Source organism: Ovis canadensis, chromosome 16 (genome assembly GCF_042477335.2).
Source record: "Ovis canadensis isolate MfBH-ARS-UI-01 breed Bighorn chromosome 16, ARS-UI_OviCan_v2, whole genome shotgun sequence".
NCBI classification, from domain to species: domain Eukaryota; kingdom Metazoa; phylum Chordata; class Mammalia; order Artiodactyla; family Bovidae; genus Ovis; species Ovis canadensis.
Genome location: NC_091260.1, coordinates 77,358,773 through 77,384,451, shown reverse-complemented (window position 1 = coordinate 77,384,451; position 25,679 = coordinate 77,358,773). Strand labels below are relative to the sequence as shown.

Below are 25,679 nucleotides of genomic sequence, written 5' to 3'. Positions count from 1 at the left end.
GGTTGGTTTAAACAAAAAATTTTATAATAAAAATATGCTTTTTAAACCACTAATTTCTTTATGTAATGTAAGCTCTGTGTAATATAAATGCTAATACACATAATTCAATTGTAAGTGGTTGAAAATTAACTATATTTTTTACTTTGGGAGAAAATAGCAGGTGTTTCTCTAAGTTCCAAAGTTCAGCTTGCTAATTAACATCAATTCAATAGTTTAAACAATATCCTATTCTGCATCTTGATAGGGATGGTCAAATACAGAAATCTCATTTGCTGTGAAGTATATCGTATAATATGCAGATGACACCACCCTAATGGCAGAAAGTGAAGAGGAACTAAAGAGCTTCTTGATGAAAGTGAAAGAGGAGAGTGAAAAAGCTGGCTTAAAACAACATTCATAAAAGAAAGATTGTGGCATCCTGTCCCATCACTTTATGGCAAATAGAGGAGGAAACAATAGAAACAGTGACAGACTTTATTTTCCTGGGCCCCCAAATCACTGCAGCTATGAAATTAAAGGACACTTGCTCCTTGGAAGAAAAGCTATGACAAACCCAGTAAGTAATTGACTGAAAGTCGCTCAGTTGTGTCTGACTCTTTGCAACCCCATGGACTTTGGAATGAGAAATGTTTCCCTTTTCCAGGGGATCTTCCCAAACCAGGTCTCCCACATTGCAGGTGGATTCTTTACCAGCTGAGCCACAACCCAAGCAGAATACTAAAAAGCAGACATTACTTTGCCAACAAAGGTCCATCTAGTCAAAGCTATGGTTTTTCCAGTAGTCATGCATAGACGTTTAAGAGTTGTACCATAAAGAAAGCTGAGCACCTAAGAATTGATGCTTTTGAACTGTGGTGTTGGAGAAGACTCGTGAGAGTCCCTTGGACTGCAAGGAGATCCAACCAGTCCAGCCTAAAGGAAATCAGTTCTGAATATTCACTGGAAGGACTGATGCTGAAGCTGAAGCTCCAACACTTTGGCCACCTGATGGGAAGAACTGACTCATTGGAAAAGACCCTGATGCTGGGAAAGATAGAAGGCAGGAGGAGATGGAGACAAGAGAGGATGAGATGGTTGGATGACATCATCGACTCAAAGGACATGAGTTTGGGCAAGCTCCGGGAGTTGGTGATGGACAAGGAAACCTGGCTTGCTGCAGTCCATGTGGTCGCAAAGAGTTGGACATGACTGAGTGACTGAACTGATACCATACAATAAAATATGGGTTATTTTGGGCTGGATTGTATCCCTTGAATATTCTTATATTTAAGTCTTAATTCCTAATACCTCAGAATATTTGGAAAAATGACTTTTTTTTTTTAAAGAAAAGTATTTATTTCACTGCATTGGGTCTTAGTTGCCTCATGTAGGATCTTTGTTGTATCTTGTGGGATCTTTCATTGCTACACACAAACTCTCTAGTTGTGGTATGAGGGCTTAGCTACTCCAAAAATGTAAGATCTTAGTTCCCCAATGAGGGATCAAACTGTGACCCCTGCCTGGCAAGGCAGATTCTTAACCACCAGACCACCAGTTGAAGTCCTAAGAAAGGGCTCTTAAAGAGGTAATTAATGTAAAATGAATCATATGGGTGATTTCTAAGTCTAACGTGCATGCTGCGTGCGTGCTACGTCACTCACTCGAGTCCAGGTCTTTGTGACCCCATGGACTGTAGCCCGCTAGGCTCCTCTGTCCGTGGGATTCTCCAGGCAAGAATACTGGAGTGGGTGGCCATGTCCTCCTCCAGATGGAACCAACTTTTCTTACATCTCCTGAATTGGCAAGTGGGTTCTTAACCACTGGAGACAGCTGGAAGCCCAGTCTCATGTGACTGGTGTTCTTTAAGAAGAGGAATTAAGATGCAGACTTCTGCATCCACATGGGAGGATACATCTGGAAGATACTTGACTACAAGCCAAGGGGAGAGGTCTCTGAAGAAATAAACCCTGTCAACACCTCAATCTCAAACTTTTAGCCTCCAGAGCCATAAAAAGTAGACTTTTGTGGTTATAGCTCCCAATCTGCAGTACTCCATTATCTTTGTTACGGCAGTTTGAGAAGACTAGCAGATGGACCCCATGTCTAGAGTAGGAAGATTTTGTCACCCAAATAATTTGCTGAAAGCAATTTCAAAACTAGGTTGAAAATTATTTTTCCACATTTCCCTAAGCTATTATGACTCAAATTCTAATACAAAGACATTATAAACTATGTTAGACAATTTTCTTTTTACCTTGTATGATTTACAACATGACTCATATTAGTAACAGTATGGTATTATCAAATATTGTCATATATTTCATTTAATCCCCTATACATACGATCCTGGGCTAGTAAAGCAGCAGGAAATGACACAGAACATGTAGCATTGTGGAAAACTGATGCACTTTGATAAACTTATAAAATAATTCAAATAGCTGAAGCCCTGCTCACAACCTTTATGCTAATGACCCTGGTGATCTTTGGGGGACAATTAGAACTAAATGAATCCTCAGGAAAAAGCTTTTCCAGTATTTAACGAAAAGGTCATTGACTATAATGAATTTCTTTTAGGAGGATTATCACCGAAATTTCAAAAGTTCATGAATTTTTTTTTTTTTTGAAAGAGGGACAGCAGAAGGAAAGGAGGGAGATATAGGAAAGGAAAAGAAATATGATCAACTGAGTATAACACTTACTACTGCTATAAATTTAAAAAAATTTATTTTTCATAGTTGTATATGATCAAACAGCCTTCTGCAGTACATTAAAACTTCAACAATAAAACCATACTTAAAGGGGAAGTAATGTCTTATGTTTTGGGCTTACCAGGAGGCTCAGTGGTAAAGAATATGCCTGCCAATGCAGGAGACACAGGAAACATAGGTTCGTTCCCTAGGTCAGGAAGACCCCCTGGAGAAGGAAATGGCAACCCACTCCAGTATTCTTGCCTGGAAAATCCCATGGACAGAATAGCCTGGTGGGCTACAGTCTGCTGGGTCACAGAGTTGGACATGACTTAATAACTAAACAACAACATCATGACTCATGTTTATAGCATCAAGTCTAACGAACTTGAGAACCCTAAACAACAAAGAAAGGTTCAGAGAAATTAAAAATTCTCTTTGAGTATAGCAGCCAGAAGCACTTCCAAACCACAGAATAAATATACATCTCCTCTAAGTTTCAATAAAACACTTAGGAGGGTGGAGCTGTAGCATACTCTACATATATAAAATTTTTGTTTTATGAAAGGAAAGAAGTCACACCATGAAACAAAGAGACAAATATTCCAGGGAAATGTGTTATAAAAATTCAGTATTATTGCAAACCTTGGACGGTTAAATCTTTTAAATCTTGATTCCATTCTCCTTTAACTACTTTTCTAAGTTCTGCTGTATTTTATTTTTATTTTTATTTTTTCTGCTGTATTTTAAAGGGACGTTCAACTTGCCATGTGCTGAATCCAGTACAGAAATTCAATCTGTGAGCCAGACAGGTGGCCATCCTGATGATGGTTGTCTGCGGTGGGGCTGGAGATTCAGCACAGACACCAAGGGCACTAATCAGGGAAGCTAAATTGCCTTATTTCCAATTGTGCATTTGACTCTGATTCTCCACTGCTGTATCCAAGAGACATTTTTACTGTTTATCTCATCGACCCAGAGTGACTGCAGACTAAAAGGACGCCCTTTGTACTTGCATCTGTTGCTGTTCTGAGCGCTATCTGTGAGGTAATGACGAAGTGCCCTCTTCCACTCACTGGGCAGCATGTTGCCATAGCAACAGATCATTATACAAAGTTCATCAATTCAGCTGGTTGTTAGTCCCAAGTAGCAGACAGCTAATATGTTTCCAAAGTTCTTTCTTTTAACCCATAATTGAGCAAATGAATTAAATTGGTCTTGGCACTGGGAGCTCAGAATCACATTTATATAGTGAAGGGGAATTAGGAGGAAAAAACAAAACAAAACAGGCTTTCTTGGCTGGTGTATGCCTGAAAAGGAGATTTTAATTAACTCAGTTTATCAGATTCAACTAATGGCTTATTTTTTCTCAAAAAAAAAAAAAAAGGACATGTAAGCCAGCTTAGCCATCCCAGTCATAAATTATATATAACATTCTTTTATTGCAAAGTATTATTTTAAACCGTATTGAGGGAGTTTCCTGGCCGTCCAGTGGTTAGGACTTGGCACTTTCCCTGCTGTGGTCTGAGTTTCATCCCTGGTCAGGGAACTAAGATCCTGCAAGCCACACAGTCTGGCCAAAAAAAAAACAAACAAAAAAAACAACCAAAAAATATATTTAAATATTGTCACCCTCAGCATGTAAATTCTAGGCAGTCAGTGTTGGTGGACATAGTCTGTCTTATTCACTGGGGACTCACCAGTGTCTATGCCTGACACCCAGTAGGTGCTCAAGCAGAGCACGTGGTCCAGTGTGTGGACCCTGGAGCCTGAGGGCCCGGGTTAGACTCCTGTCTCCAGCTCACTCATCTCTGTGTCTCCTACACCCTGGGACCTATCAGGGGTCATGTAGGGAGCTTATCTACACAGAAGTCTTGGACAGTGCCTGGCAGGCAGGGTGTGTTATGTAAGAATTCACTGTTATTACTTTATTGCTATTTTTAGCTTATAGAGTATAAGCCCTCCTCAAGTTGTGTCTAAAATGAGCAAGCACCCTACGTCTGTCAGTACTGGCAGCACATAAGAGAGAGGAGTAGATGATGGCTTTAACAACCTCCACTGCGTTTCTGAAAACCAAAAGGAAACAAAACACTCCTCTAAGTACTCTACGTCCTAAGCTGATGCTTACCGGAAATTTACCACTGGAGCATCCTGTGAGTAAAAACCATATTCCATTGGAAATGAAAGTGCGATAAATGGAGTCCTCTGGGTATCTTTTCTAAGCTCCCATCTAACCCCACAGCTTCATTCTCCCATCATTCTGCTAAGGTGAAGATTCAAGTTTCTAAAAGGTAATTACTTGCCTTAGATTTATTGTATCTAAATTACCAAACAACGGCCCAGTTGGCCAGGTTGGCAACTCTTCATTGACAGTCACCAGGCAGGAACACAGAGTCTAAATGACCCTCTCATGCCCAGTGGTAAAATTTGTACTGCCTCTGATCCCATTAGGTATGAATTGAGATGGCTGAAAAGATCTATGCAAAGCACTTTTGTACTTGTGCAACATTAATTTAGAGGGAGAAAAAAAGAGGTCTCTATTCAATGGAGTAAGAAAATTATTTTGTCGTTTTTCTGAATCGCTGCATTTCACTAATGGTAGTCCCAGCTGGTAGTCCCAGCTGTTGGGTAGCTGGACTTTTCACATGCTTTTATCAGGCATGATCTCACCTATTCCTATGGCGTCAAAGCCAATCTGAGCCCTCCATTACTGACCCAAACCTTTCTCTTTAAAAAAGGATTTCTAACCGACCATCAGACCTAACCCCAGGAAACCGGAACTCAGCATATCCCCAAACTGCACTGTTATCTCCCCTTTGGTGCAAATTTGTTCATGCATCTGAATCCCTTTCCATTCATTAGGATAAATTTTTCAATTATTCTACATTTTCATTTGGTCTTTTCTCTCAGGGCTTCCCTGGTGGCTCAGATGATAAAGAATCTGCCTGCAATGCAAGAGACCCAGGTTTGATCCCTGGGTCAGAAAGATCCCTTGGAGGAGGGCATGGCAACCCGCTCTAGTAATCTTACCTGGCGCATCCCAGGGATAGAGGAGCCTGGCAAGCTACAGTTCACGGGGTCTCAAAGAGTCAGACATGACTGAGCAACACTTCCTTTCACTTTTCTGTCTCCCTGCCTGCAATACCAGCGAATGCAATTTTTTTCACCTTCAGAACACTCCGTGCCTTTCTATATCTGCAGGTTTTCTATATCCAGGGTCTTCTTCCAGGAAGGTTTTTCCAAACCTTCTCCACTAGGAGAGCATCCCCTTGTCTTTCAAGAGCCAGCTTCCACCCTCTTTCTGACCCTCCCAAACCAGACCATTGTTCCCAAGTCTCTGCGCCCCTGGATCTACAGGAAGAAATCCTTAATCAGTCTTTGAGGAGAGGGTGGGGAAAGGGAAGCCTACACTCTTCAACTGGACCTTGAAAGATAAGCAAGCATTCACCAGACAGAGAAGGAAAGCAGGGCAAGCTGGGGAGGGGTCTCTGACCAAAGTGGAGGGGATGGGGGACTCTGGCTCACAGATGTGTAGGATTAACTGTTCCTTACAAGGGTGACACATTGGAAAAACCCAAACAAACCTTTCGGCCAACCCAAGAGCAGCACCACTTACAACAGCAGAAGACTGGAAGCCACCCAAATATCAATCCTCAATACTACCTTCAGTTTAGGCAAACTGGAAAACTGCAGAGTGGCAAAGACGAAGGGATTTTAGTTATGTGCAAGAACATGGATGAATCATTAATTTAAAAAAATGCTGAACAAAATTTTAAAAAGACAGTCTTAGGAGAATATACATAAACACACTTCCTGAAAGTTCAAACCATATAAAACTAAGCAACGCCACCTCGGGAATAAAATGTAAACAAATAAAATAAAAACAAAATTCAGGACTGTGAATACTTGAGGAAGAGCGCATGGGCTTGAGGTGGGGTAAGGAGGGAGGCCCCCAGAACACCAGTGCAGGTCTGCTGTGTGACTTGGCTGGTGGGGAAACTGATTTGAAAGTGAAAGTCAAAGAAAGTGAAAGTGGCTCAGTTGGGTCCAACTCTTCGTGACCCCATGGACTATATAGTCTGTGGAATTCTCAAGGCCAGAATAATGGAGTGGATAGCCTTTCCCTTCTCCAAGGGATCTTCCCAACTCAAGGATCAAACCCAGATCTCCCACATTGTGGGCAGATTCTTTACCAGGTGAGCCACAAGGGAAGCCCAAGAATACTGAAGTGGGTAGCGTACCCCTTCTCCAGCGGATCTTCCTGACCGAGGAATCTAACCGGGGTCTCCTGCATTGCAGGCAGATTCTTTACCAACTGAGCTATCAGGGAAACTGATTTGACCATGTTATTATTCTTTACACCTAAAATATCTATCAAAAATAGTAGTCTACAATTAACCCTTCCCCAAAAAAAACTTCTTAAAAACGGAAAACTACTATACAGAATGCAGTTGTTGACCTTGACAAATTTACCACTTTAGGCAGATGGGCAGACCTCTCTCTCATACCACATGTGTGTGTGCATGCTAAGTCACTTCAGTCGTGTCTGACTCTTTGTGACTCTTCGGACTGTAGTCTGCTAGGCTCCTCTGTCCACAGGATTCTCCAGGCAAGAATACTGAAGTGGGTTGCCATGTCCTCCTCCAGGGGACCTTCCCGGCCCAGGGATTGAACTTGTGTCTCTTATGTTTCCCACATTGGCATCTGGGTGCATATTAATATATGCACTGCTATTCCCTAACATTCCTCTGGGACAGAACCAGTTATTCTTTGGGGAGTGCCCTGGACTGAGCTTGAGATGGGAGCTTATACACTTTCCTGTTACCCACCCTCTAGACCTGGAAGTCGGGGGGGGGGGGGCGGGTAGAGTGGGTCAAGGGAAAAAGGTTCCACCGGAGATAAGGGTTGGACTTCTGTAGACCTTGTGGAGGAAGAGTGAAAGCCAAAGGGTGGGAGAGAGAAGGCTGGGAGACGGCCAGAAGCCGCCAATGAAACTTCCCCAGGACCACTGAACCTTTCACAGAGTTGTCTATAAACTCACACAGGGCTTGCTGGGCCTTGTTCTTTTTTAAACACAATCTGGTGAGGGAGCTGAGTGTGTGTCTGACAGTGTGAGAAACACGGTCTGCCTGAGAGTACATAGGACTTCACAAACATAAGCTCAGAATTCATTAGCAGAAATCATGGAGAGAGCTGAGGACTCCCAAGGCCATGAAACTGGGAGTCTGAAATAAGAACCAAAGACTCAAGGGGCAGGAAAGCCCCAACCGGTTTCCACTGTACAGGTGTGATGTGTGTTATTAAATGTTTGTGTGCACGAAACAGCTCTGCATCGTGGCTCGTTACTGAGATGAAGAGCTGGGATGTTCAGCCACTAAACAGGCCGCACACTAAGGATGTAGAGGCTAGGGCTCAGCCTGCTGGCCTCAGGGCTCATTTCCCATGTGTCTCTTGAACCTGTCATGGATGCCAATGAGTCCTAACAAGATTCACTGTTTTCCCTAACTAGGATTTAAATGGCTAAGGGGCAGCTGGGTCTCAATCCTAGCTGTACATCCTCCAACCATGAAGGCCAAAGTGAGGGTTCAGGTCATACAGCAGGAGACTGAATGGAGGAGGAAACAGGAGGGTGCCTGGAGATGGGCAGGAGGGAGTGGGCACCAACCGCAGGGCACAGGAATGGCCCTGATTCCTGGGATAGGGATATGCCAGAAAGGACAGGACACAACCCGGACACTGGAGAGAAGACTGGATCACAGGTCATGAGATAAGACGTCAAGTCACTGAACTGGGTGATAAGTCAGAGCCAAGCCAGAGCAAGGTGAGCTTCACTGGGCCAGTGGCCTCCTGGTATACCTGGAGCTCAAGGCAGGGAGGCTCCAGAACCTGAGGAACCCAGAGGTGCAGGTTAAGGAACCCCAACCCTGAAAGTTAGAAGGTCCTGAAGACAAGCTGCAGGTGGTTCTTCTCAAGTCAGCAATTCAATGAAGACCAAGACAACTGACCGTTATCCAGTCTGTGCGGTGAGAAATTAATGTTGCCCACAATTTAAACAGAAAATGCCAATATTTTGTAAGCAATATAATTTATTATATATATATATATATATATATATATATATATATATATATATATATATATATATATACACTTGAACTCAGAGCAATGGTGTATTGTGAAGATGGCCTTTGAAACAACCATTTACCAAGGACAAGTCAACATCTCTGCAGATAGGGCTTTCACTTTGAACCAGTGTTCTTTAGCTATGGTCAAGGTCAGATATTAAAAATTAATTGAGTATATCAATGAGGCATCTACATGAAATGCCTACACTGATAATTAGACTTTAATATTGGGCTTCCGTGGTGGCTGAGAGGTTAAAGCATCTGCCTGTAATGCAGGAGACCTGGGTTCGATCCCTGCGTCGGGAAGATCCCCTGGAGAAGGAAATGGCAACCCACTCCAGTATTCTTGCCTGGAGAATCCCATGGATGGAGGAGCCTGGTGGACTACAGTCCACGGGGTCGCAAAGAGTCGGACATGACTGAGCGACTTCACTTCATCACTCTAAATACTCTAAGTGAAGATCTTTTCTTTTTTTTTTTTTTTTTTTACATTTTGAATAGTTAGACAGTCAGTGACATTTTTATTATTAACACTGTCGATAAAAATTGTCACAACCTAAAAGTTGAGAGTTATGTTTTATTCGGTGGGACTTGTTAGGACTTCATGCCTGGGAGACCGGAGAAGGCAATGGCACCCCACTCCAGTAGTCTTGCCTGGAAAATCCCATGTACGGAGGAGCCTGGTGGGCTGCAGTCCATGGGGTCGCTAAGAGTTGGACTCCACTGAGCAACTTCACTTTCACTTTTCACTTTCATGCATTAGAGAAGGAAATGGCAACCCACTCCAGTGTTCTTGCATGGAGAATCCCAGGGATGGGGGAGCCTGGTGGGCTGCCATCTATAGGGTTGCAGAGAGTCAGACATGACTGAAGCGACTTAGTAGCAGCAGCAGCATGCCCGGGAGACAGCATTTCAATAACCCTGAGAGAACTGCTTCAAGAATGCTGGGGATGGCAGGGAGGAGTCAGGTTATATAGAAATTTGCAACAAAGGGCAGGCAGTCTGAACATCAAAAGTATTTTGTGAATTAAAGAAAACCAGACATTTCAAGATAAGGAATTTAGTGCTTTTCTATGTATGCGAAGATGCAAGAGTCTGGGCTCACTGAAATCATTTCTTTCATATGCATCTCAGCTATCTGGGGCCAGTATCCTGGGTTTTTTCACATCCTGAGTTCCTCAGTGCTCACCGTAAGGAGTGGCTGCAGCCTGATGTCTCCTGGGGGGTAAGTATTCCTCTCCTTCCTGGGTGCCCTCACAGTTTAGAACTTCACATTTGGAAGGCTGAAATCACTGATGATTGTGACATCCTTGTTTACTGATATGGCAGGAAATATGGTAGCTCAGTTGGTAAAGAATTAACCTGCAATGCAGGAGACCCTGGTTCGATTCCTGGGTTGGGAAGATACCCTGGAGAAGGGATAGGCTACCCATTTCAGTATTCTTGGGCTTCCCTTGTGGCTCAGCTGGTAAAGAATCCACCTGCAATGTGGGAGACCTGGGTTTGATCCTTGGGTTGAGAAGATGCCCTGGAGAAAGGAACAGCTACCCACTCCAGTATTCTGGCCTGGAGAATTCCACGGACTGTATAGGCTGTGGGGTCGCAAAGAGTCAGACATGACTGAGTGACTTTCACATTCCATTTCTCAACACAAATACATGGAAATTAAGGGTCATAAAACCTCATATTATTCTCAGTGTAAAAACAAACTTCTACTGTTCTTGACTTAAGATCCTAATAAGGAACTTGTAGTAATTTTAGATAATTCTCAATATTTTAGCCTCACAAGATAACAATGCTTAACACATATTTTCTTGTTAAAGAAAGAAACCATCTATCTTGAGCAAATTTTCTTGTCCTTTCTACTCAAGTTTAATGCTTCAAATAAAAAATTACATATTTAATCAGTTTCATTGTACTCAGTTGGAGTGCAAGATTAGACTAAAAATAGATAACAAGAACTGCCCTCTGAACATTGTTTTAATCTCAAAATGCTTTAATAGCTTCATACACAGTTAAGCTTTTGTAGCCTTCAGAAATCCAAAAAGTGATGATAATTATTCACTTGGTCAGAAAGTTAATTAATTTGCATTGAATGCTCTTAAATGATGAAAAAGCTCAGAGCTTTTTTCTTCTTTCTTTCACATTTGGGTTTAGTTAACATAATGACAATTAGCTGGATGACTGCAAGGATAGCCAGCTGGACAGATAGACAGATGGCTCCTTGGTTTCATCTCTCCATTCATTCAGCACTGATTTTGCTTTTACTATCAGCCAATGCATAATTGGGATTGACTTCACTGTTCATTTCTTTTTCATCTATGGGAGCAACTTTGTACATATATAATTATAATTTCAGATATTCTTGACTTTGGGAGTTAAGTTTGGGCTGCCTTGATTCTTCATATACTGTGAGATCTCATTAGCAAAAGTCATGCCTTCAGCTTCTCCAAGGAAATACTTATTTACCCAACATGTAAGTCAGATAGGACCAAATAGGAACAGCATTTGCTCAGAGGTGCATTGCCTTAAAACATTATATTATTCTTAATACTATGAGAATTGTATGGTTCCTTGATAAGAACCTCTGCAGCATCTTTTTGGAAAGAGAATTCTGTTTAAAGACCATAAAATATTCTGTTCAGGAAACATTGATTTGACTATTTCGATATTTCAGTAAGGAAAGGTAGGTGAAAATATCATAAACCAACAAATAATTGGATGGGTTTTTAATAACACTGTAGGATTAGGCAATTATTTTTTTGGAATAAGTAAGTTGAAATAAATTTTCATGTTGACATCTCTGCAAAAGACAAATACAGTTTCCCACACCCACGCAGGTTTACAGATGTGCCCTGTCGATAATCACACTACCATCAAGCTGTTTACACCAATTACAATTTTCTGCAGGCATCCTGGCGGAAGGATTAATTCCTCCCACCTGGGTTAATTCACCACTTCCTCTAATGGGCTCCAGGTGGGAACTACAGTATTAATAGGTGCAGGCCACCCACTACACCTTGGCACTGCCTTATCAGGTCTGTCAAAGCTCTTTCTTCTGTGCTAAGGGATTTCTCTACCCCCATCTCCTCTGCAGAGGTTTATTTGCAAAGAAATGATAGGAAGTTTTTTCCTGCAGTCACTCTGCTGTGTAACGACTCCTGGAAAAAAAGGCTGCATGTAATGTCATTGCTAATGATATTTCATCATGCAGTGAAGACTGCGCTTATACCTTCCTGGTCCTTCTGTGTGCACTGCTGTCGGCTTTAGAATTTAATTACCTGGAGGTCATGGCCTAAATCTGCTCAGTAATGGTTGGTCATTATTGTTAGGCAAGGATCATATATACAAGCCAGCAAGGATGGCAGAAAGTGCTTAGACAAGGAATGAAAACGGCAGATGGTTAAAGCCAAGATGTAAACAATCCTAGATGTAATTTGCTGCTAGACATCAGATGCGGGTCTACAGTGGCCCAAGCAACCCGACACTTTGCAAAGCCAATGTTACCAAGTCCTGTGTTGAGATGAAATCATTTTAGAAACATTTGCTCCAGGGACAACATTCCTTTCACAGGGCAAGACTGAAATCTTGAGTTTTTCTAATGCAAAAATTCAATTTGTTAACACATCATAAACAGAATCAAATTATTCCAGATTTTATGGTACTAAGAAGAATCTTGCCTTCTGATTTAATGGGTTAGAGAATGATGATGGTGGGCCAGTTGACAGCAATAACACAATTATTTTATTGCCCATCAGCAACATGCAGGGTGAGGGAGTCCTGTGTCTGTCCCTTGCGCTCCCTTGGAGTTGTTGTTTAGTCAATAAGTCGTGTCCAACTCTGCAACCCCATGGACTGTAGCTCACCATGCTCCTTTGTCCATTGGATTTCCCAGGCAAGAATACTGGAGTGAGATGCCATTTCCCTCTTCAGGGCATCTTCCTGACCCAGGGATGGAACCTGGGTCTCCTGCATTGGCAGGCGGATTCTTGCATTTCCTAATGAATGACAAAGCCTCATTCTGATTCTGTGTGTTCACAGAGGTCCATGCCAACTGAGTATTGGACAAGTTCTTACTGTGGGAATCCAGACAGCTCCTCAGTGGTCCTGGAATACCTGGGTGTCAGAGAGGAAGCAACCCCTGGGAGATTTGTGCAGTCCCCTCCCTGCCTGTAGGGTGATGTCAGAAAAATGTGCCTGACAGGCTATGTGTTCATCCCCACAGTCAGGAAAGCACCACTACTCAAGGTCACAGTCCAGAGAAAGGAAGGAGAGAGAGAGAAGGCAGACATGGGGATGGCCCTTGCATTTTTAATGTTGTAAGATATTTTGTTTATTTGTTTTTAGCTTGTGAGGGAATTATCTGTGAAATGCCATAAATACAAGGCATTTCCCCCCAGCCTTCCACTTCTACATTATTGATTTTTCCCTCAGTACAGACATTAGCTCATGGAGCATTGGAGCCAATGAAAAATGACTTCATTCTGCTACGGGCACTTTAGTCCGGGCTCGATAACCAGGTGGAGAACAAATAACTGATGCAACTGGGCAGCCCAGACTAGAGCCACAGGGTTTTGCCCTTTAAATATGAACGGCCCTAATAATTGCAGGGCTGGAAACATTTTTTACTTGGTTTTAAACCTTCAAATTCGAAACTTACATTGAGAGGCTTGTCTGTTTGGTAGGAGTGGGTAGCAGATGTGGGTGAAGGCTTCAAGAGACTTCCTACAGCAGAAAATTTTTAAGTGCTTAGTCGTTCAGTCGTGTCTGACTCTTTGTGACCCCATGGTCTATAGCCTACCAGGCTCCTCTGCCCATGGGGATTCTCCAGGCAGGGATACTGGAGAGGTAGCCTATCCCTTCTCCAGGGGATCTTCCTGACCCAGGAATCGAACTGGGGTCTCCTGCATTGCAGGCAGATTCCTTACCAGCTGAACCATCAGGGAAGCCCCCAAATTTCTAAGGTGGCCCCACAATTACACGTATTATATATATATGTACCTCTCCTGGAGTGGCCCAACCGTTGATGATGATGTATCACTCCTGCGATTAGCTGACCTTGTATGGCAACAGCGAAGGGATTCTGCAGATGTGACTAAGATCCCAAATAAGATGATTTGGGGTTAGAATGGGATGATCATTTGTGGGCCTGGTCTGATCAGGTGAAAACCCTTAAAAGATGGACAGGACCTTTCCTGAGAAGAATGGCTCTTTGCAGGTGCATGGAGAAGACTGGGTGGGAAGCAGCCTCAGGCTGCCTGCAGGACATGAGATGGCCTCTACCAAGAGCCATCAAAACCCTGGGGATGCCAGTCACACAGCCATAAGGACCTAACTTTTGCCAACAACCTGAATGAACCCGTATGTGGATTCTTCACTAGTCCAGCCTTCAGAGGAGACTAGAGCCCTACCTAATATCTTGACACAGCCTGGTGAGAGCCTGAGCAGAAAACCCAGCCAAGCCCAGTCTCCTGACCCACAGGAGCTGGAAGGTAATACATGTATTTTGTATTAAACTGCTAAGATTATATATATATATATATATATATATATATATATAAGATATTATATACGTATGTGATTGCTCATTTGCTTTAGTCATGTCGGACTCTCTGCAACCCTGTGGACTGTAGCTGGCCAGGCTCCTCTGTCCATGGGATTCTCCAAGCAAGAATAGTGGACTGAGTTGGTGCCCTCCTCCAAGGGATCTTCCCGACCCAGGGATGGAACCCACGTCCCCTGCATTGCAGGCAGATTCTTCACCGCTGAGCCACCAGGGAAGCCCCTATATACATTTGTTGTTGTTCAGTTGTTAAGTAGTGTCTGACTCTTTGTGATTCCATATATAGGATTTAGACAAAATCCCTAGTAACAATATATATCTGGAACAAATTCCTTTTAACAAAGTTTCTATAAAAGTTTCTATAAAGAGGAGCCATTAACAAGTGTTGGTAATAACTGTACAATGTATTCAGCTCCAGATGACAACATGAATGAGGATGGTGTAGCCATTTAATTGGGAGTTCTATTACCTATGGGAATGTTTGTGTTTAAGATCAACTACAGAAAACCTTTTGCAGGTTCATGATCAAATTAGCAGAGAAGTGGGTCTTCTCATAATGGAATTTCCAGGATAAAGGTATCTACAGAAAACATACCTTAAATTATGCATTCCAATAACTGGTGATCGATGTTAGACTTGCCTTATGAAGTTTGCAGAGCAAGTGGTTTAAATGTTTCTCTGCAGAAGTGGAGCTCTCCGATTCACAGAACAAGGAAACCTGGGATATTTGGTGGCTATTACTAAATCTCTTTGGAGTTATGATGTCATGTCACACAGAAACAGTAATAGGCTTCAAGAGTTTTGTATCAATAGGAGAACAGCAAGGCTGGGAATGGGAGAAGGATCATTGTTAACCTCCAGCATCTGTCATGATTTCTAAAGGACTTACATCAAAATTGTGCACCAGACAGGATCTACACGAGAAGATGAGGCACAGAGAAACAGTTTGTCTTGTCCACAGACTGTAATAATTTACCTCCTGGGGCAGCTTTCAATCAAAACTGATCTCGTGAAATATGAAAGAGAAAGAATGAAAGAGTTCTATGGTCAGAAACGAAGGCAGGAGAGAGAAAGCAGGGAAGAAAACTGAAATTGGGTCTCCCATAAAGACAGAAGTGGATGCATCAATTCGGACTAAATTGTGATATTTACTAATTAGCATACAATTCAGATTATTTTGTGGTTGGGGAACTAGGCCTAAAGTACAAAAATTATTCACAAAACATGTTTAAAAACAAAATACATTAAAAAGCAAGCAGTAATGTTCCGATAATTAGTAAAGTTGTTGTTATACCATTTTAAGTGGTTTGGCATACATTAAATTGTATTCAACAGTAGACTTTTCATTTTAATTGGGCCTGACATAAAATAGTACTAAAACACTAATTTTGTTCGTTGCGTTCAGGACATTTGAGGAATGTCAGGGGAGCAGGCTAGCACTTAAAATTTGGCTACAACATCAGGTGCAAAGTGGAAAAGTATACCCAGGTGAATTAGTGTCCTGGGGCAGCTACAATACAATATTGAATTCTAAATGGCTTAAAGCAGCAGAAATTTCTCATCCCACTGTTCTGGAGCCCAGAAGTCTGGAATCAAGGTATGGGCAGGGCCACACTCCTTGGAGACTCAGAATAAAATCCTTCCTGGTATCTCCCCAGCCTCTGGTGCTGGCTGTCCATCACTGGTGTTCCCTGGCTCAGTCACATCACTCCAATCTCTGCTGACTTGTCACATGTCATTCTCTTGTGTGTGTCTTTCTTCTCTTCTTATAAGAACGCCAGTCACGTTGGATTAAGAGTCTGGTATAAGACTTCCCAGGTGGCTCAGTGGTAGAATCTGCCTGCATTGCAGGAGATCCAGGTTCAGTCTCTGGGTCAGGAAGATCCCCCAGAGAAGGGAATAGCAACCCACCCCAGCATTCTTGCCTGGAGAATCCCATGGACAGAGGAGCCTGGTGGGCCACAGACTGTGGGGTTGCAAAGAGTTGGACATGACTGAGTGCAGCACACAAGACATCACAATGACATCTGCAAAGACTCTTTCCAGATAAGTTCACATTCTGAGCCAGTTTTGCAAGGAACACAATTGAACCCATGACACTAGGAAACGGGCATTTTCCTACATTGTTGCTATTCACTACAGGCATTTTTTCATTAAACTGAAAAGTCATTAAATTTTATCAAGCACTCAAATGATGTAATGCTCCCTTTCAGCCTAGGGGAACCCCTTACATAAATGGGGACATACAGAGCAAACCTGGATTAGATCCAGCTTCCACCGAGAGGGAGAGAATTTGGAGTGACTGTAAAAAATCTTTTCAACATAGGATTTTCACAGACTGATGCTTGCCTGTGACACTTTAGTAGTCGCAAATTCCTTATAAATATTAAGGGAGATAATTGTTAGAAATGGCAGCATTATTAAATGTATTACTTAAATGTTGGTTATTTGAAAAGATCTACCTGGGGTCTTAAGTCCTGCGTACTTTAGTCCCAGGGAATATTGAGGCCCTTTACTCAGCAGTCTTGTCTTCCTCTCTTTAGAAAGGGAGCTGAAAAACTAGATAATTAGGTTCTCGAAGAAACTATATTCAGGGAAATAAGTCAAGAGTGGGGTTGAGCTAGGTGATGATCGTTACTCTTACAGAAGTTTCTGGAACATTTTTTATTTTTATTTTTTTTTTTCATGAACTCATTTTGGAAGTATTGCTGATTTCTGGATTTTAAGCATTATTAACAGCAAGTGACAATTTTTAAAAAATTGCCTCTTCTGTATTAAAAATCTATTTGGGAAAGAAAAGAGGGAAAACAGGATAGAATCATTGGTGATATTTTCTCCATGGTCCTTGTGGAAAAGCCGCGTGGACTCATGAGTCTGGGCTCCCATCTGCACTGAGGAATCTCCTTTCTCTTCCCTCTGGTTAGCTTGACCCCAGCCCCACGTGAGCATCAGAATGTCGCCCACTCAGTGGCTCCTTCTGTAGCCCAGTTTTCCTTCTCAGTGAGATGATTCCCAGCAGGGGTTAGCAACTTTATAAAACCTGGATTCAAGGGGTCTAGTCTCTACTGAAAATAGTCAAAGTCATTTATTTCCCCAAACTGGAGTTCTGGAAAGTAGAATTCCAGCTTTTTTTTCCTCTTGGAAGTCTTTATACACAATGGATCTCACGCATGACCCTTAGAAGGGACACGGAAACTTCCCCTCCACCATTCCTTCTTATTGCTTTATTTTTCCCTGTCTAACATTTAATGTAACTATTTGTTTTACCGTTTGTATCTCTTTCTGAAGGATAGGCTTCTTGAGGACAGAAAGCCCCTTTTGTCTACCCAGGAAGTTTGACACCAAAGCTTCAGCTTCTTCCCATCTCAGAAAATGCTGTCAAAAGATTGTCAGCTTCAACTGCCCCCTCGCAAGAAAAATTAAGACACTCTTTGATATGACCCCTTAGCTCACCCAGACATACCTTCAGAACATAACATACACTGAATCTATTTACTTCTGTTCTCTCCATGAAAACACCCAACAGCAAAGTTTCTCAAACTTTTTAAAATGATCACTCTGGCAAGGAGACTATCTTATTTCTTTTTCTGTAATTGTCCTCATGCCCATGAAATTTTAATATAAAAAATAGCATATTTGTTTATGTAGTGCATGCATCATCAGTTCAGTTCAGTTGCTCAGTCGTGTCTGACTCTTTGTGACCCCATAGACCGCAGCATGCCAGGCCTCCCTGTCCATCACCAACTCCTGGAGCTTATTCAAACTTATGCCCATCGAGTCAGTAATTCCACCCAACCATCTTGTCCTCTGTTGTCCCTTTCTCCTCCTATCTGTTCCTTACACATCAAAATAAGTGTTTTGTCTCTTAACTGATTTTTGCTTCCTTGGGAGCTGTATAGCCCGGCTGAGAACATGTGCTTCAGTCTACACCACCACCGCCTGTCTGCCAGCCAAGGCCACCACACCCATCTTGTTTATGACTGAAACAGCTTTGACCGCAGGCCAGTCTTCATTATACAATTTCATTGAATGACATGTCACTACACTGCCTGTTTATTTTTATATAACCAGCAGGTCGTGCAGCAAAATCATACTGATGTAAAAAATAAGTTCTATCCTGTTTCTGCCCTTGCTACTACTCTCCAATCCATTCTTCGGGTACTATGGAAAATAGTCTATTTTTTTTTTCCAACTTAATCAATGATTTTGAAAACATCTATTGATACATATAATTTCCTCTTTTTACAAAATTTTGTTGTATTATTATTGTTGTACTCAGATTAAAGTCTTAATCTGGTCTATTGAGCCTATATCATCTATCCCTGCCTTTGTTTACAGTCAGGCAACTCTACATGGTTGGGTGAATTCTTCCTTACTGTGATTGCCTAGAAAGCTGAACATGAAGCAAGAATTAAGAGCTGATGCATTATTAGGGGTACAACCCCAGGACATGTGAGTGAGGGACAAGTTTGAGCAGGAAAGGTGGGGGGGAATGCCAAGTGAGGGGTCACTGTGGGCCACCCCTGAATGCTGAGACATCTGCTGGGTTATGTGAAGAACCCACTGGGTTCCCGAACAGCCATTGGAGGAAAGAAGGAGAAAGGAAATTTATTAGATGGTTCCTTTCCATATCGTGTCTCTTGTCCATCAAAGTTCACCTTACTGGAAGTTCATCCCCCTGAACTTCCAGGTTGCATCTCCTAGATCGTTTAGCATCTGCTTGAGAATCCACATTCCAGGCAAGTGGTGTGATGTCTCATCCACGTCCAGAAGTGGCAGGAGGGCCTGGCCACTAGTTGATCAGCATCAGCGGGAAAAAACGCATTGTCTTGCCCAGGCATCTATCAGCCCAGATGGCATCTGAGAGGGAGGAAATGGCTGAGGGTCCAGGTAAAGGAAGCCCAAGAAAATCTGAGGAGGGGCTTAGTTCAGTTCAGGTCAGTCGCTCAGTCGTGTCCGACTCTTTGTGACCCCATGGACTGCAGCACGCCAGGCTTCCCTGCCCATCACCAACTCGCAGAGTTTACTCAAAGTCATGTCCATCGAGTCAGTGATGCCATCCAACCATCTCATCCTCTGTCATTCCCTTCTCCTCCCACCTTCAATCTTTCCCAGCATCAGGGTCTTTTCCAGTGAGTCAGTTCCTCACATCAGGTGGCCAAAGTATTGGAGTTTCAGCTTTAGCATCAGTCCTTCCAATGAATATTCAGGACTGATTTCCTTTAGGATGGACTGGTTGGGTCCCCTTGCAGTCCAAAGGACTCTCAAGAGTCTTCTCCAACACCGCACTTCAAAAGCATCAATTCTTCAGTGCTCTGTTTTCTTTATAGTCCAACTCTCACATCCATACATGACCACTGGAAAAACCAAAACTTAGACAATACGAACCTTTGTTAGCAAACTAATGTCTCTGCCTTTTAATATGCTGGCTAGGTTGGTCACAGCTTTTCTTCCAATGAGCAAGCATCTTTTAACTTCATGGCTGCAGTTACCATCTGCAGTGATGGACCCTCACGGACCTTCTCCATGTTTTCTGTACACAGGGTTTTCCATCAACTCTCAGAGCCCTTCATGTTCTATTGTAGTTAAATGGTGTCTGACTCTGTGACCCCACGGACTGCAGCCCACCAGGCTTCTCTGTCCATGGGATTTCCCAGGCAAGAGTACTGAAGTGAGTTCCTATTTCCTTCTCCAGAGGATCTGCCTGACCCAGGGACTGAACCTGTGTCTCCTGCATTAGTTGGATTTGGACTCTTTACTGCTGGGTCACCAGGGAAGCCCCCATGTTCCATAGGATACCTTTTCTTTTATCTGAAATGAAAATGCATCCTTAGCTCATGAACCATCCTTTTTCTATGACTTCTTTCCTGACATTTCTGTTTTAATTTTCTTCTTTGACTACAAAACATGGTTTTCTGTTTCAAAAGTAAGAAACTATAGACACTATATTCCTAAATATTCCATGTACCTTTATCTTTGAAGGAAAGATTAGCCTAGAATGAAAACTCTTGAGTCACATTCAAATTTTTCCAATTTTTACATATATTGCTTTACTTGAAATCTGGTCTTAAGTGCTCCATTATTTTGCTTTATTTTTCTTTTTTTCTTTTCAAAACTTCTCCATCATTTGTTTGGCTGAATCTAAACCGTAATTAGTCTTGTTTTGTTCTTGTAGAAGATACTCCTGGTGTTTATTCTACTGTCTGTGATTTACATTTTGAGGAATGTCTGCCTGTTTTCTTCATTTCTATTTGAATATAATACTCTTGATTCATATTTTCTTTTTCTCAGAATATTTCAGGCTACATTTCACAGATTTATGCAGAGCATATTCTAGAATCACCTTTATTTTTCCACTTGTAGATATTTTTTTTCTCCTGAGCACCTGAATATTTCTTTATTATTGTAATTTAAAATCTTAACCTGACTACATTCAGTGACCATTTATTCTGAGTTAATATTGCTCAAGAGCAGTGTGATTTGAAAAGTACAGACCTTATTCTTCCTTTACTTCAGGGAATCATTCCCGGTATCTTTGCCTGTCCGGCCCAGACCACCAAGTCCTATCAATATGATTTCTGACTATTTCTTAGCCTGGTATATTTTAATCATTCTGTATTAGCTTGCTTCATTTTAAAACATTTTCTTTCAAGTCAAGTCACATCTGTTTTGCTAAAAGTGAAAGTCGCTCAGTCGTGTCCCCATGGGACACGATGTGACCCCATGGACTATACAGTCCATGGAATTCTCCAGGCCAGAATACTGGAGTGGGTAGCCTTTCCCTTCTCCAGGGGATCTTCCCAATCCAGGGATCGAACCTAGGTCTCCTGCATTGCAGGCAGATTCTTTACCAGCTGAGCCACAAGGGAAGCCCAAGAATACTGGAGTGGGGAGCCTATCCCTTCTCCAGCAGATCTTCCTGATGTGGAGTCAAACTGGGGTCTCCTGCACTGCAGGCGGATTCTTTACCAACTGAGCTATAAGGGAAGTCCTGGTGGTTCCCCTGATTAGCAAATAACACCAACAAGTGAGATAAGCTGTGAACATGTCTGTAATGTTCACGTCAAGTAACAGATTTTATATCTGCATCACGAACAATTAGAAATCAATTGAGAGCCGAAGCACAGAGATAAGCAAGGTGCATTCATTATAGAGAAGTGAGTCTAAGTCAGCAATCATCACTCCTTCCTCTGGAAGGGCACTTCTCAGATATGGACCAGAAATGCCCGGCATTGAGTTGACCTGGGGACCTAGGAAAAACACCCCCATCTCTGTGCCGAATCAACATCTCATTTGTTTGGGCTCAGGAACCTGCATTTTACCTGTCCTCCAGGTGCGTCTTACCTACGCCCTCACTGAACAAACAGTATTCCAAAACAGCACCCCAGAAATAAGAAGGGCTTGAATTAAGGGAATAAACAGTCATGGAAAAAATAAAATAAATGGTTAGCAGAGGTGACAGAGGGCTCATTATAGAATGTGGTACCTGAACAAGGGGCTTCCCAGGTGGCTCAGTGGTAAAGAATCCACCTGCTAATGCAGGAGACCCAAGTTCAATCCCTGAAACAGGAAGATTCCCCTAGAGACGGAAATGGCAACCCACTCCAGTATTCTTATCTGGAAAGTCCCATGGACAGAGGAGCCTGGTGGGCTACAGAGGAGCCTGGTGGGCTACAGTCTATGGGGTCACAGAGTCAGACACGCCTGAGTGCCTGAGCACATACGCACATTTGAACAGGAGTGACAACATACGGGAGGAGCAAATCTGTAGACACTGGAAATGAGGCCCAGTGAGAAAAAGTATATATTTCTCCCTAGAGAGGACAGAAGAAGCTCTGAAATGGAATGCATTTGCAGAGTTGGAACACAGAATGAGAACAGAGATAACTAAGGGCAAGAGAAATAGCTTCACACGAGGGGCAGGAAAATACACAGAGCTGGCAAAGGCATGTCACAGGGGAAGGACAAAGGCCCAAAAAGACAGGGGCTCCCCAAATCAAGATGCCCAGGATCCATGGACGGTCAACACGATGCTCACTCTGTCCTTGGAGAGAGGGACTCAGCAGATGTTTGGATGTAAGACTCAGTCATTCATAAAACGCCACTCTTAAATATTCTAAAGGCAATATGGCCATGTTTCCTCCTGTTCTGAGAAGACCTGCAAAATATCCGCACTGTCACGAGCCAGAGAATGTGTCTTACCCTGGCTAGATTTTCAATAAGACAGAGATGGGAGTAGCAAAGATTCAGCCCCAGGAGGTGTACAGGAAAGGCTGTTGGTCTCAGCGCAGTGCTGGCCAGCAGGGACAATATCATTCGAGCTGCAAGAAGCACCATGAGCTGCACAATTAACAAAGGCCTACTTCACTTTGATTTTTAGATAGTACTGAGAAATAGAACTAACTGACTTTCAAATGACCATGGGCAGGCTTTCTCCAATGTGTGCTTATTCAAGTAAACCCCAGTTAAAGGAAGAACAATTATTACTAAATCTGATTGCTAAACCCAAGATACCCACCTGACCCTACTAGCGAGTTAGGAAGTAGTCCAGCTTCACATCCACTGGTTGTGAGTGGTAATTACACCAATGCTGTATCAGCTGTGTTGTGCTTAACCCCTCAGTCATGTCCGACTCTTGGTGACCCCATGGACTGTAGCCCACCAGGCTCCTCTGGCCATCGGGGATTCTCCAGGCAAGAACACTGGAGTGGGTTGCCATGCTCTCCTCCAGGGATCTTCCCAACCCAGGGACTGAACCCAGGTCTCCCGCATTGCAGGTGGATTCTTTACCTGCTGAGCCACAAGGGAAGCCCAAGAATACTGGAGTGGGTAGCCTATCCCTTCTCCAGCAGATCTCCTCAGCCCAGGAATCGAACCGGGGTCTCCTGCATTGCAGGTGAGCTACCAGCTGAGCTACCAGGGAAGTGCTCTATCAGCTGAGTCCTTCTTAATGTCTGGGTGATGTACAGCATATGGACAGTAAGGTCCTGCCCTGCGTGCTCAGTATCAGCTCTACCATCAAATGGATACAAGGTTTGCCTTGATGTCATCTATTGGCCGTGTGCATGCTAAGTCGCTTCAATCATGTCTGACTCTTAGCAACGCTATGGGCTGTAGCCCGCCAGGCTCTTCCGTCCGTGGGATTCTCCAGGCAAGAATACTGGAGTGGGCTGCCATGCCCTTTACTAGACGATCTTCCCAACTCAGAGATCTAACATTGCATTTCTTATTTGTCCGCGTTGGCAGGTGAGTTCTTTACCACTAGTGCCACCTGGGAGGCCCATCCAAGCTATAAAAAAAAGGCCACATAAACATCAGCCTTATGAATTTTAAAAGTTCAATTCTGCAATCTTTGACATCCCTACTTGTTAGGAATGGTTCAGCTCTCAGCAGACTTAGTTATATCAAGTTGGCATTTTTGGATATTCCTTCTAATATTCCATTTGTACATTTCAATGCCTTGAAAATAAAGAAGAAAGCTATCTGCTGGATCATTTCAAATGACATCCTTTTAAAGCTAAATTGTATTCTGAATTAAAACTTGCAAAAGAAGATATCACCTTCAAAATGTATTCAGCTATGCTAGAAGAGACAAATGAAAAGACCCAGAACTTGGTTGAGACATGAAATTTCTAATTTAAGAGGCCCTAAAGTTAGAATCACCCAGCTAGTCTAAACAAACTTAAATACTATTCATGTATCCAGATGCTAGGAGAACTCTGCATGTCTGCCCTGAGGCCCTGCACAAGGTTGGGAGCAGGGCTCTTTCTGGGACCCCATTATTCCTGGCCATTTCCCTGCTGGAAGGGGCCTTCATCCATGGCAAACTCCACTTCCCCTTGAGTTTAACAAACAACCTGACCAGTGTGTCATGGAAGCTACAGAAGAGTTCTATGTATGGCAACTTCACCCAGAGCCCATCCTATGATTGGCATTAGTAACATCTTGCTATACTATGAATGAATTTATCAATAAGCAGTAGATTATATCAAAAGCAAAAAAATCAGGTCTGTAGAAGAGAAAAGTTAGTCTCTGTAGGACATATTTGCTGAATAGCTTGTCATCTATCATGATCAGAATCAGAACCCCAAACCAGGATGGACCTAGAAATTATCATACTAAGCAAAGTAGGTCAGACAGAGAAAGGCAAATACCATATGATATCACTTATAGGTCTTCCCTAATAGCTCAGGCGTTAAAGAATCTGCCTGCCATGCAGGGGATCGGGGTTTGATCCCTGGGTCATGAAGATCCCCTGGAGAAGGAAATGGCAACCCACTCCAGTATTCTTGGCTGGAGAATCCCATGGACAGAGGAACCTGATGAGCTACAGTCCACAGGGTCACAAAGAGTTAGACACGACTGAGCAACTAACACAGACACGGACAGTTAGGTGGAATCTAAAACACAACACAAATGAAATGAAACAGAATTTACAAAAGAGAAACAGGCTCACATAGAAAACAGACATAGTTGCAAGGAGAATGGGGGAAGGAAGGGCTAGGAGTTTGGGATTAACATATGCAAACTAGTAGATATAGGATGGATAAACAGCAAGGTCCTACTGTAGAGCACCGGGAACTACATTCAATGTCCTGTCATAAGCCATGATGGAAAAGAATATGAAAAAGAATGACATATAGACGTACGCATAAGTGAATCACTTTGCTATACAGCTAAAATCGACGCTATACTTCAATAAAATAAAAGAAATTAGGCACTGCCTTTCCAGTAAGAGTTATAACTAATAGAGTGAAAACTAATAGATTAAGTTACTTCAAAAAGGGTAATGAAGATAAGACAGCACTCTGATGCTCAGAGGAAAGAAGGCAGGCCCAAAGCATGGCACCGAGGTCGCTCACGAAATCAGAAGCCGGCAGAACACTCCGCAGAGGAGGGCGGGCTCCTACCTGTGGCCAGGTAGATGATGTGGATGAGGGCATCCCGGGCCTGCACGACATCCACGGCCACGTGGGAGAAGCGGCTGCTGTCCTCCATGAAGGCGGGCACGGGGCTCACCGGCTGCACCACTTCGTGCATCAGGATGAACTTCTGCGCGTCCTGCAGGTTCCTCTCCGTGAGGTTCACGTACACACCCTGGTCCACGGTGCCGCACTGCAGGGGGAGAGAGGCTGTTACCAGGCCCGGCCACCTGCACACCCAGGGCCACTCCAGGCACCCTGGCTGGGGGTGCGACTGGCAACCTGAACACCTGCCGGTGGTGCCCGTGTGCCCCCTTCTCCAGTCCCTCCACAGCCCCCATTCTTGGTGTCTCTCCCAGTTTAGATCTGAGCTCATCGTATTTGGGGAGTCTTCTCAACTCTC

At 43.0% G+C, this 25,679-nt stretch overlaps 1 protein-coding gene across 1 annotated transcript in view; it reads right to left on the bottom strand.

Annotated features, from left to right (window-relative positions):
• Positions 1 to 25,679, bottom strand: part of SEMA5A (semaphorin 5A) — a 549,553-nt gene that overhangs the window by 131,843 nt on the left and 392,031 nt on the right. The window contains exon 11 of the mRNA XM_069556145.1: positions 25,265 to 25,469. Coding sequence (XP_069412246.1) covers positions 25,265 to 25,469 — 205 coding nt within the window. The remainder of the gene's footprint in view (positions 1 to 25,264; positions 25,470 to 25,679) is intronic.